This window comes from Mesoplodon mirus (assembly GCF_964341445.2).
Source record: "Mesoplodon mirus genome assembly, chromosome: X".
NCBI classification, from domain to species: Eukaryota; Metazoa; Chordata; class Mammalia; order Artiodactyla; family Ziphiidae; genus Mesoplodon; species Mesoplodon mirus.
Genome location: NC_138981.1, coordinates 20,578,717 through 20,592,383, shown reverse-complemented (window position 1 = coordinate 20,592,383; position 13,667 = coordinate 20,578,717). Strand labels below are relative to the sequence as shown.

Sequence of the window (13,667 nt, the reverse complement as noted above, 5' to 3'; positions counted from 1 at the left end):
CTTCTGGTATATGAATCAGAGAAGTTTGTCCTGGCAGTCCTAGTCTGGGATCCAATATCTAATTTCCTTTTAATTTAGCATAATTATTTTTGTAAAACCTTATGGCTCTACTTCAGTGGATGTGCTTGGCAAGGACTGCCAAAATCCTGTGTTCTCTTCAGAGTCACATTCTTAGGCCAGCTTCTCCCTACTTTTTCTCCCTCCCTTCCAGTTGCATTTTACCTTCCTCCCTCTACCACTTAATCAGTGTCTGATTCTTTTATACTAATCTGTATTGAAGAGAAGGGACAATAAGAATGTGCTCTGAAAATTTAAATATGAGCATGTATTTGGAAATTCAATCTACTAGAATATTGTTCCAGCTAGTAGTGATGATTTGGGCTGCTCTGAGTTTGTTTTAATAACAGCCATCCTATCTACAGCTTTCAGTATAGTTGAGTTACATCAGGTAAAGTTAGTCAGGACAAAGTAGCCACACCATTCAGAAACTGTGAGGGCCCCAACTGTTCACCAACCAGTTTTCCTAAACCATTACGTGACGGAACGAGTCCCATTTCCAAACTCATAATTCTATGTTTCTATCAAACACTTTCTCTGACCTGCAGAAATGTGTTTATTTGGAATTTAAAAAGAGAAATCTAGAAGGAAAATGTTATTCATATAAGCCTTAAAAATCTCAGCTGATTTTAAATGTCCAGATACAGGAAAAAAACAAGGAGAATCTTCTAAGTCTAAACCAAATCAGAATGATTCCTCTGCAGAAAGGACACAGTAACTGCTTGTTTTCAAAATACAAAGTAAGGTCACATTAAGCCATGGTTAAGGAGGAAAAGGTAGCTGCTCTTCAGGAGTCTATCTATTCAGAGAGGAGGAAGTCAAGGGGAAAATCACTCTCCTCTGACTAACTCAGTGGAATTGTTTTCCTCATGATGGTGCCCCTGCATTTTCCTCCCTTCTTAAGTTCCCATGGTTACAAAAGGACATGGCACACACTTATATATACATATATATATATATATATTTTTTTTTTTTTGAATGACAAATCCCAGGGATGTAAAATGGCTTCCTATGGTTAGCCTGAATTTGTCATTTTGCTTCCGAGATTTTCCTATTGGCCTACTTAACCTAGAACCACATGTACAAGGAATAATGTGAAGGGGGGATGGCTATTTTAAGGAACCGAAAATGCCAGGTAACCACTTTAAGGCCATTACAATTTTATCCTACACACACGCTCTCTAATAAGAGATGGAGTAGTTCACTTGAAAAGACAGAACTCTGAGGCTCAAAAACATAATACTGCTCTTTCTTACAGACTCTTTAGAAGAAGACTTGAAGAGTACAAATTATGTTTCTTTGGACTATGAAGGGAATTTTCAATTCAATCAACAGATTCTAAAATGTCTTTAATCAAGAAATTTTTCAAAAAGGTTCTTTAAAAGAGAGGTAACTTTAACTGAGCCACTTTGCACCCTCCTCAATGTGGGGTTTGTCCCTTTGCACTAAAGGGGAAGGAAAGCCATACATTCCTAATGGGGAATTAGAAAATCATTTTCTCGATGCCTACTCATTTCAGAAACAGGAGAATGCACATATATGAGGATAACAAGACAACCAGGAATTGGACTGAAGAGAAGTATCCAGCATATGACATAATCTCCAAGGTTTGGGCAGACTAGATCAAATTTTGGAGATGTCATTTCTTAGTGTCCCCACTGTTGCATGACTAGGCGTTTTGGCTTCTTCTGGGACTTACAGATACAACCTTGTCTTTCTATTCGATGAACTCAAACCTTTACCAAGCAGCCTTTCTGCCAGCTTTGCTCATGCTGACTTGAACAGGGCAATAAGCTACACCAGATACAAGCTGTGAGGCCCGTTTTCATGCCAATAGACTCCAAAGCTGAAGGCAAGAACTTCATCAAATATTGTAAAATGAGAATTCAACATATTTCTAATCTAACTACCTTAGAGTTAATCAATGCTATGTAATGACGATGTGTGAAATCTCACAGTGCGCTCCACAGTGCAGAAAGACCTCCCAGGTATCCTCGCTCATGTCCACATCACTGAGGGTTGCAAGTGTAATAGGCTGAATTTTCTTCTGGATACGTTCTACTTAGGGCCCCTGCAAAGCTGTAGATTAAAATGATATGGACCACTTAGCTGTGGCTTACACACGAAAATGGACAATAGCAACAATTCAGCAGACAGCATTTTAACAAAAGCAGCCTAGGGACTTATTTTTGTTGGTTCGGTTTTCTAAAGAAACATACTTGATTCGATTTTTTGTATTCCATTTTTTTAAGCCTTACAACTCTGAATAGATACTGTTTAGATCTAAGCAATACCCAAGTAATGAAGATGCATCAAAAATAAACATCCTCAGGGGAACACAGGCCTAAAGCAGTAGGTGATGAGCACTGCACAACTCTCTCAGGATGGCATAAACCAACAGCCCAGCTACCAGAGTCGGCAGGAGTTCGTGCCTCTGTTCATCGTGGAATTGGATGGACAGTTAAAAGCCTTCTGGAATTCTTCAAAGTTGCTAACTGCACCATTGACCCTGAAAAAGATATGTCAAAGTCCATGTCATTTAATTCTTACAAATCAACAGGTTTTGGATAAAACTGTATCAATATATTGCTTGATATAATGTTGCATTCATTTAATCTGTTTACAGGGAGATAACTGAAACCCAAAATGGTTAAGTAAATTTCCAAAGAAATTAACAGAGCCGAGACTAGAACCAGACAAATGCTATTAATCTTCCAAATATCTTCAAATTTCTATAAACTGTAGGATCTACAATTCCTATAAATTGTATATAGGGTCGTACATTCCTATAAATTTACAAATTCCTACAAACTAGAAGATTTACCAATACTTAGCTTTTCTAACTATTTTTGAATTTAACTTTCTAAGGAAGATATAACTGATAGAGAGTATACGCATTGAAAATGTAAAGCTCATCGAGTTCACACGTATACACCCACGCTACTACCACCCACATCAAGACATGGGATATTTCCAGCACCTAGAAGGCTCCCTTGTGTGCCCCAACAGTAGCAGCTCCAAGCATAACTACTAGTCTGACCATAGATTAGTTCTGCCTGTTTTTTAACTTCACATGAGTGGATCACATAGTATGCACTCTTTTGCCTCTGACTTCTTTCATTCAGTATTATGTCTGTTAAGATCCATCCAGGTTGTTGCTATCTTTAAAAAAAAAAAAAAAAAAAATATATATATATATATTTATTTGGCTGCTCAGGGTCTTAGTTACGGCACACGGGATCTTCACTGCTGCGTGCAGGATCTTTAGTTGCAGCATGCGGGATCTTTAGTTGTCGCATGCAAACTCTTAGCTGCGGCACGTGGGAGCTAGCTCCCTGACCAGGGATCAAACCCAGGCCCACTGTATTGGGAGCACGGAGTCTTAGCCACTGGACCACCAGGGAAGTCCCTAAATTATCTTTAAAGAACTCTTTCAATCTACAAAAACACTTTGTATAAACTCCTATTATGTTTGAAGGCTCATATTTACCTAGAATTTGGTTTATGCAACCGTAAACTAATGAATGGTGTCTAGCTGTTATTGATGAGTAATGCTTTACTGGAGTTAGCTCCAAAATCTGGTGTTCTTGCAAGTTCCCTGACTGCAGTAAAGACTGCGGATTCCTACTCAGCACTTTGATTCTAACTGCCTTTTGGAAGTGCTATTTCCATTGTGTGATTTCTGCTGTACTCAATATCTACAGTTACCGCAGAGATCACTAACAAGCCAGGAAAAAACCTCCCCCCTCATCTATTTCTTATTCAACTGCATGTTCAAAAGGCTGACTAGAGACAGCATTCTCGGTCACTGACTGTTTCTTCCCTAATGACTTTGTTCCCTATGGGCATTTGAATGAATATAATGGCCTGTATCCCCGAATCCCCATAATCTCTTGTGTTTTAGCTGGGATGTATGGGGAGGGATGCAGGTTTCATAGTATGATTCACCCTGGGAAAGTGTTAAGGATAGAATTTAGCTGACAATCAGTAAGTATACTCTGCATATTATCAGCTAAAATCCAACATTACAGGCAACTAGTTAGTAAAAGGAAATTAGTTTTTAAAAACTTATCTGTTGAGTAATTAATCCACTGTGTGGTTTCATCTGCACCATTTGTCAGTGGAATCAAATTTTAGTCCATTAGAGACTGTCAGCATTCTTGACAGTTTAGCCCAGTGGGGGAGAATTTCTAACACAATGATTAGATTTTTATGCTATTGGGTAATTTATAGTCAATTTCTGAAGCATTTCTAAGGCAAGGCTTTGGGAATAAGACTTTAAAACATAGAAGAAAATTTAGATGACTTTCCTGCAATATGCTAATGGATTCATTTAAACATTAAATATAAAGATATCCAGATGTAATATGTTCTAAGCAAAGAATAAATACAAATTATTACGTTTTCTTGCATTTACTATTATAACTCTGTCCCCTACTATAGAAAATTTCCCTCAAACAATGCTAGAAACCTAGCATGGGTTAAGTAATATTAACCTTAATTTTATGTTTACTTAATATTTTATACATTCTGACAATTAAATAAGATTGTAATTCATAATTCTTTTCCCTTCATATATAAGCAATTGTTTCAAAATATGACTCAAACTAAAAGCCAAAATGTAGAGCTTTTGCCTCCAGATATGAATTACAATAGCTAAATATCACCATATATCCTCCTTGGTGTTCAGAGCTATTCAGAAAGTGGGCACTCATTCATGTCTGTTGGTTGGCTGCATGAAAGAACAAGAGGCATTAAATAGGATATTCTACAACACAAATTAAACCAGAGCTCTAGGTGTTTTAAGCCACAGTGCATAAGATCTCCTCCTAAAAGAGACTTTTTTGGCCCATGTTTCTAAAAAGTAGGCAGTTGGACAAATCAAACATGCCAGTTTACTGAGCACCTGTGGTGTGCTCAGGGCACCCATGGATTGCTGCCTTTCAAAAATTGGAAGATAATAAATGGCGATTAATATTAAAGCTATGATTTGGATTCTAAATTACCTTTGGAGTCTTGTACAATCTCATAGATCTCTTGATACTAGAGGTGTGTACAAAAGCCTACTACAGAAATTTAGGTGAGAGAATGCTAACTAAACCAGCTTCCTACTAATTAAAGAAAAGATGCTTAGTTTCTGTTTGGCCAGATTTTTTTTTTTTTTGGTCTGTGAAATGGAGCTATCACTGTTCACAATGCAGGCTTTGATTAGATCACCTATTTTAGAGCCCTGGGATGGCTGGGTAGGGGAGAAGATGGAGATGCACAGTTAAAAACTAGTGTCACAAGGGCTTCCCTGGTGGCGCAGTGGTTGAGAGTCCGCCTGCCGATGCAGGGGACATGGGTTCGTGCCCCGGTCCAGGAAGATCCCACATGCCGCGGAGCAGCTAGGCCCGTGAGCCATGGCCGCTGAGCCTGCGCGTCCGGAGCCTGTGCTCCGCAACGGGAGAGGCCACAACAGTGAGAGGCCCGCGTACCGAAAAAAAAACAAACAAACTAGTGTCACCCATGTGCCTGCTTACCTAAACTGAGGGGGGCTGTGAGCACCAACTTGGATTTGTTCTCGGGCAGCTTCTGGTCTGTAGGAATTGCACCTCACCTAGAAGAGAAAACATCCCGATAATTATGTTTCCATTTCAATTACACATTTTCTACTGCCTTAACTGCTCTAAATTATACTGAAGAGTAACTTTAGACTCAACGGATGACAAGCAGTTTTAGTAGATCAGATAAAACCTTCACCAGTAGTAACATCTATTATTCCAATCCCCAGAGTAGAAAGTTTTATCATTGTGAATACTTCCAGAATTTGAGTAAATTAAGAGAGGTTTCCAAACAAATGCTTTAAATCAAGAGAATAGCATTTGTGTCCAGGAATCAACCAATGTGTTCATTCAGTTAACATAATGCTTGGAATAGCCCTTATCAAATTTAACCACATTCGTCTGAATCAATAAAATGAATCAATCATCCATTATTGAATATGGTCATGAGAAGTAAGTATTTTGCACCCTGGGTGCTTTGTTTGCTTCATCCTTGTTCAGGCCTTGGATAGGAGGACACTGCTCCATCTCCTTTGAAGTTTGGCATGGCTGTATGACTTGCTCTGACCAATGAAATGTGAGCAGAAGTGATATATGTCACTTCCTGGCAGAAGCTTTAAAAATCTGGCAGAAGTTTTAAGAGTATTAAGAACAATTTAAGATGCTACAATTAAGGGCCAGTGCACATTTCCTCATATTTCTTCCCTACTCCTGTGGTGACCACGGAAGCACATGTGGAGATAAAGACTCCAAAACCCAGGTCCTTGAGTAGTAACTACGAGCAGAGCCCCACTGCTGACCCATGCTGGACATGGAGCATGAATAAGAAAAAACTTTTCCTTGCACTGTCGGCTCGTGTACCCTCACCTACTTAATCCTGATTTGAACTGTGTCTTGAAATATGATATAGCTTGAAGTATGAATAGAACTAGGAAACATGAATATGATGGGGGGAATTCCAAGTGGAGGAGAAAATGGAAACAAAGACATGTCTGAGAGAAGAAAAAGCAAGACAGTCAGCTTGGCTGGACTGTGTGGTGCATAGTGGGCAGCAATGGGAGACCAGGGGAGGGTGAGGATAGGGCCAGATTTCTGAAGTCCTGAGCAAGAGGCTACAGTGTTTAGACTATATTTAAACGTTGGTTTTGAGCACAAAGGTGATAAAAAAATATATTTTTAAAAGATTTATCTGGCAGGGGTATAGTAGTAGGAGGAAATGAGAGACTAGTTTGAAGATTATTTATGGGCCCCAGGAAGGTTCCCAATGAATGTCTACTAAATAAGTAGCAATGAGAAGAGAGAGAAGAAGGATAAGAAGAATATCTGAGGAAAAACTGACAGGTTACAGAAACTACAGGGATACAGGAAGCAGCAAAGGTGATACAATGCTATTGCTTTATTGCTTTTGATGAAGATAAACCATCCGTCACTGTGGTTCTGAATTTGACTTTGAAGATCTTTTTGTAGTGGGAGCACTTAACTTCCTCAGAAGCTAGCTAAGGTGAAGTTGTTTCTCACAATTTTACCTCACTTTTTCATATGTTATTTCCTCTTACATTCTTATATAGTATTGTCTTTGCTTCATATATCATTTATGAGATTTCTAAAAACACATTTTTGTTCTTACTGTTTTCCTAGTATCTTCTCAGGAGAGAAAATAATTTTACTCCTTATAAGCAGACTTATTTCAATGTACAAAAGGTTGAAAATCTCCTCAATCCGCTAGTAGGAAAAGCTCCAAGATAAATTTCTCATTAGTAATATAAAATATCTTGTCATTTTTTTCTTAATCTCTTTAAAGTAAGTCATACATAGTTTGAAATTTTATTTGGAGACATTTCAAAACTATGACTGTAACATTGATATCAGTTAATTTACTTCATCTACTAAGATAGACCTTAAGTTAGTAAGTAAGAACCTAAATAAGAACTGACAGACCTTGTACTTTGTCCTCTAGAGTAGAGGACAGGAAACATTTTCTGTAAAGGACAGATAATAAATATTTTAGGCTTTGCAGATCCTAAGTCTCTGTTTTAACTACTCAACTCTGCCACTGTAGCACAAAAACAGCCACAGACAATGTGTAAAGTATAGAGCATGGCTGTTTTCCAATAAAACATTATTTACAAAAATAGACAGCAGGCAACATATGGCTCACGGGTTCTAGTTTGCAAATCCCTGCTCTAGAAAGTTCTAACTATATCTGTGTTCTTATTTTAGACATCTGACCCAGTACTGACCCAAAAGAAAGTCTCCTTAGTTGAACTGTGTTAATCTCAGTGTTCTCAAGCAATTTATCTAAAAATGTCAAGCGTCTTCAATATACCCAGCCTCTTTGCTAGATGCTATGGAGACAAATAAGAAGTGTATGAAGATGCACTAGCTATGAAGATAAAAGTAAAAGTCTTTTACATTTTGATAACAATTAAGTATTCAACTGCATGGTAATGAAGATAAGTGCAAAGGAGTTGGAGATTTCTTTTTAATGAGAACTGGAGTCCTTGGGGAAGTTTGTGGAAGATGTGGAGGAGGTGGAACTTGACATGGATCCTGAAGGTAAAGATGGAACTGAATAATCTGAGGGGGAGGAGTACAAAGGGGGTCGTCACTTTGTAGAAGGAAAAGCAAAAGCAAAACCACAGAGACAATAATGAGCATAACACTGTGCGGTGGAAGTGAGGACACCTGCCGGCTAAGTGTGAGTCCGGTGGAGCTCTGGGAATTTAGAGCTGGCTGGGTAGAGTTGGATAAGACTGAGGAGAACTTTGAAAGGTGTTCGGTCTCAATGTGGTGGGCACTTGGGAGCCACTGCAGTTCCTTCGGCAGGTCAGTAATGAAATAAAAATGCTATTTCAGTGGCATGTAAGACAGACAGTGGTAGAAAGATGCCGAAGTCAGGAAAACATGCCATAAGGCTGTTGGGATAATCCAGAGTAGATGAGATCGAGGCCGACAGTCTACAGATGACGAAATAGGGTAATGGGGAGAAAGGGAGGCTGAATCTGAAGAGCAGTTAAAAGGATGAAACATCAGCTTTTGGGACACATGTCATAAAAATGAGGATAGGTAAATCAAATAAGACCTAAGAATCCAGGTTTCCTAACCAGGAAGACCCAAAGACTGAGGGTGAGGGTGTGTAGATAGAAGTGAGAAAACTAAAAAGGAAAGTCACTTTGTTGTTGACTCCACTTTTGCTGATGTCAGGTTGATAAATGATCATTTACTTAGTGTTGTCATGTCAGCTTTAAGAAATAAAGACCCCAGACAGATGAGAATTCTTTAGCCAGAGTCAACCGAAGAAGACGTGGAAATGAATGAGCTTACTGAGGAGTGAACGAAAAGAGGAACAGAAAGTTGTACTGATGAAAACTTTTGCCTAGTTTTGAGCATACATATACAGATTTGCCCACTGTGAGGCCATGCATCAGAACTGTCATCAACCCATCCCAGACTTGTTTGAAAATGAGGCCTACATATTGTGACATAAATCAGTGCAATAACCGAATAACAAAGAACAACTGGCACTTGGCTCATTGGCCAGATACTCGAACTCAGAATTGTGCCTTATTTAGGGCACATCTTTCAATTTCTGCTCAGAGAGCCCATCAAACTCACAAAAGGGTGACATGACTCTCCTTGCCTTTGTTGTTGTTGTTTTCAGCTCTAGTTGTCTTCACATGTTCATTTGGCAGTTGGGAACATAGCCTTGAGGGTCCCCCACAGGTTGAGAGTGGTGGGGCAAAGTCAGCAAATGAGGTGAAGGAGGAGAAATGCAGGAAACCACAGGGCCAAGAAAGCCAAAGAACGAGCCACTAGAAATGGTTACAAATAGTATCAAATACATTAAGAAGTCAGGATATACTAAAAATCAAGTGAGTTACCGCAAGGCTGGTAACCCACTTGATAAAAAATACCAATAAACCTTGATTCAATCAGTTAATTAATTATGTCCCATAGAACATGAAGGCGATATTTGTCCAGAAAATAAGCAGCAAGATAAGATTTCAGCTGAAATCAAAGTTATGCCATTAAACTTTGGTGCCAACCCTTTGATCTAGAGAGCAAGCCAAAGTCCCACATCTCATCTTTGATGCCCCTTCCTTGGTCTTACTCACTTGAGCATAACTCAGGAAGAAAAGCTGGCTGTTGGTGAATTCAATGCCGGGTAGGAGAGGCTCCTCAACCCCCTGCCTCTTGTCATTTATCCATTTCCTGTAAGCCTGGGGAGAGAAGTAGAAGAGATGATCTGCTGCAATAATGGCTTTTCTCTTTTCTCAGCCAGTGCAGAGATATTAAATATATCCTCCACCATGTGCAAAATGTAGCCTATCAAGTTTTCCTTTAAGAAGACCAACACCTGGAAATGCAAGTCAACGGTGTATTGCTTAACAGTGAAGCAGGTTCACCTGCAAAAAGACCTTTCACTCAACAGATACCAAAGTAGCTGGGCCAAAGTGGGCACGTGTTAAATAACGCCCCCTTCCCCAAAAAAGCTTTTCTTTGTATTCCTACCAGGGAACAAACAAATCTAACACAATGGCAAGCCGTATGGAAATAAATTTTGGGGCCAATCTATGGGCAATTTTTTAAAATTTTGCCAGGTAAGAGGGAAAACTATAATCTTCAATCATCATCATTTTATAAAATAAAGTATATTTTAACTAGAATAGAGGACAGATATAACCTCAGAATAACAGCTTGGTCTTTACACTGAATGCATTTAGCTTTATGAATGTCTTTCTACATCATGCTCTTATCTTATCTTGCTGCTTATGTGTTTTGTTTAACCATGGACCAGTAGATAATGAAAGCATTATTATGGACTCTGACCTGGCCCGCTATATGAGAACCCCTAGCCTCTGACCGTAATTGACAAGTTTGGTATTTTAAGAGAAAATTATAAGGAGGGCTACAGAGACTGTACTCAAGAAAACGCCTATGAACCTAGCCCTGAGATTTCTGTAGCATGTTTTAATATTACACTGAATGTACCTTCTGAAAACTATCCTTTAAATACATGATTCTTAATAACAAATATTACTTTTAGGGTGACTTTACTCCCCAAAAAGCAAAAAGAAAGAAATGCAGCTCTATTCGTATAATAGAATATAATAGAGTCAATGGGGAAATATAATTCAATTTACAGAAATTCACAGAATTTACAGAACTCTAACTCCTCAAGAAAATGTCTGTGGTGTAAATTGAGGTGCACCCGTACGGTATTTTATAGTTTAATTTTTAAAATCACAGCAAATGTTGCAGTGCGTACCCTAAACGCTTGTCGCAGACCTCCATTATCGGCAATATTTTCTCCCAGGGTCCTCTTCCCCTTCACCTAACAAAAAGAAAAAGAAACAAAGAGTGTTTGACGGCCAACTGTCATTCAGCAAGAGGCATAAATATGATAGCAAGAGAAAGTGCCATATTTTAAAGAGAAAAGTGCATTCAATAAATCAGAGGTAGTCATAACATATTGTGAGATGGCAAACTAACCCCAGCAAGGTGCTCCTGAACATAATTTCTGTTTTACTATGCTACACTTTCTTTCTCACCCACCTCTCTATTCTCACCAATTTAGCCAGCTCTAATAAAATGTTAACATATTCTGAGTGACTCTGGTTAAGTGGGGAAAAAATAGAAATATCAACATACAGATTACTTTCTCTGATTAACTCACCTAATTTGAGTATTCTTTTCAGTGTGCTTTATGTTTCCAAAAATCTACCATCCACACAGGAGCAAGGTTTTAAGACCATTACCATTTTATCTTCAGCAAATTCCATGAAAAATTAAAAAGAGGATAGTTCTCATGGGGAACAAAAATCCAATAGAAGTAGTGCAGACCACAAGGTCAAGGTTTGCAATATGTATGACAACCAGCCAAGCACAGTGAAGAAATTCTTCCAAACATTTGAAGATTGTTTCTAAAACCCTTAAATAGGCTAGGACAAAAAAATATTCTAAACCAAGATGGCCCACAAGCCAAAATCCAACCTCCTGCTTGTTTTTCTACAGGCTGCAAGGTAAGCCTGGATTTAACATTTTTCAACAATTGGGGAGAAAATAGAAAGAAGGATAATATCTTGTGGCATGTGAAAATTATACAAAGTTCAAATTTCAGTGTCCATAATTCAAGTTTTATTGGAACACAGGCACATTCATTCAAGTACGTATTGCCTGTGGCTGTTTCCTTCCTACAGTGGCAGAGTTGAGTAGTTGCAACAGAGACCTTACAACTCACAAAGCCTAAATTATTTACTACCTGGCCCTTTACAGAAAAAGTTTGCCAATCCCTGCATCAGAGACAAAATAATGCCCTATAATAATAAAGATGTCTATGTCATAAAAAATTGCTGTGAAAATATTACTTTATGTGGCAAAAGGGACATTTAAAATATGATTAAATTAAGGATCCTGAGCTGGAGACATTAGCCTACATTATCCAGGTGAGTTCAATGTAATTACAAGGGTCTGTACAAATAGAGGAAAAGGAAGTTAGGAGAGTGAGTGTGTCAGAGTGATGCAACGTGAGGAGACTTGACCAGTCATTGCTGGCTTTGAAGAAGAAAGGGGCCAGGAGTCAAAGAATGTGGGCAGCCTCTAAAAAAAAGGCAAGGAAAGAGATTCTCTCCTACAGCAGCTAGAAAGGAAAGCAGCCCTGGTGACACCTTGACTTTAGCTCACTGAGACCTCAGTCAGAAATACAGAACTGTAAAATAATAAATTTGTGTTGTTTCAAGTCACTAAGTTTGTGGTGATTTGTTATAGCAGCAACAGGAAACTAATACACATTGTTCTAAACTTTCAAGCCACAGATGCTACCAACTCTTTATTTTTAAGCTAGCCCAATCCCCCAGGTATCAAGCAATACCAATGAATAAAAACTAATCTTCAGAAAGCATTAATCTCTGTAATCACCCAGGATCCTCCTAGCTTCAGTCCCCAAAAGTTACCACTCCTGCTTTACATACCTTCTTTCTTTTATTACACTCCTGTGAGGTAAGTGCTATTATCACCGTCCTTGCTTAACAAATGAGGAGTCTAAAGCTGAGAGCGTGTCGCAGATGTCATTGGTGCTGCACCAGATCCCCGTTTCTACCAGGACTGTGAACCCAGTCCTGCAGCTGCTAGTGGCTCAGGAAGATTAAGCTTAGCTTAGGGGAATCCCCTCACCTGGAGCTTGCTGGGAGGTGATACCCTCACCTCTCAGTAACTGGCTGACATGCAGTTAGAATAGCCCAGCCCCTTATCCCAGGCTGAACAATTTCTGTGATGCAATTCATGCTCCAGAATCCTCTATGGGATCAGACTGAGGCTAAACTTCTGAAACCAACAGGTCTTCCTTGACACCTTACAGGTTTCTCCTGAAACTACTTCTGCAATGAACCTTTTTATCTAAGAAACCCCTATCTTGGGCTCTGCTTCTAATGGACCTGACCTAAGAGTGATTAACTGAACTGCCCATATTTCACAAGGATTTGAACCCAAGCAGTCTCTGTCCAGAGCCTTTGCTCCATAATAGTTTACCTTCTCAAGTCTTAACCCCTCTTGACTCTAGTGCTTCTGTTTATAACCACTCATGCTCAAATTTAATCTCCTTCCTTGTTCCCCTAAGCTTTTCTTTTAGAGGTTTGAGGACTAGCTTCACTAGCTTTTTCATCAGTATTTTTCTTTAAAGTTGAGAATTATGTTTCTGTTTTGGGTTATTTATTTATTTATTTATTTATTTATGGTTTTGGCTGCGCTGGGTCTTTGTTGCTGCACGCAGGCTTTTCTCTGGTTGCAGCGAGCGGGGGCTACTCTTCATTGTGGTGCACGGGCTTCTCATTGTGGTGGCTTCTCTTGTTGCGCAGCATGGGCTCGAGGTGCGCGGGCTTCAGTAGTTGTGGCACACAGGCTCAGTAGTTGTGGCTCGTGGGCTCTAGAGCGCAGGCTCGGCAGTTGTGGCACACGGGCTTAGTTGCACGGTGGCATGTGGGATCTTCCTGGACCAGGGCTGGAACCCATGTCCCCTGCATTGGCAGGCAGATTCTTAACCACTGCACCACCAGGGAAGCCCCATGGCCC

General features: G+C 39.4%; 1 protein-coding gene across 1 annotated transcript in view; it reads right to left on the bottom strand.

The window, feature by feature from the left end:
• Positions 1-891: 891 nt before the first annotated feature.
• The window catches only part of PHEX (phosphate regulating endopeptidase X-linked), a 195,912-nt gene continuing 183,136 nt past the window's right edge, over positions 892-13,667 (bottom strand). Inside the window, exons 19-22 of the mRNA XM_082610379.1 lie at positions 10,870-10,935; positions 9,716-9,820; positions 5,580-5,656; positions 892-2,566 (exon numbers count right to left, since the gene is read on the bottom strand). Of these exons, the coding sequence (XP_082466505.1) occupies positions 2,464-2,566; positions 5,580-5,656; positions 9,716-9,820; positions 10,870-10,935 (351 nt within the window). The 3' untranslated portion in view covers positions 892-2,463. The remainder of the gene's footprint in view (positions 2,567-5,579; positions 5,657-9,715; positions 9,821-10,869; positions 10,936-13,667) is intronic.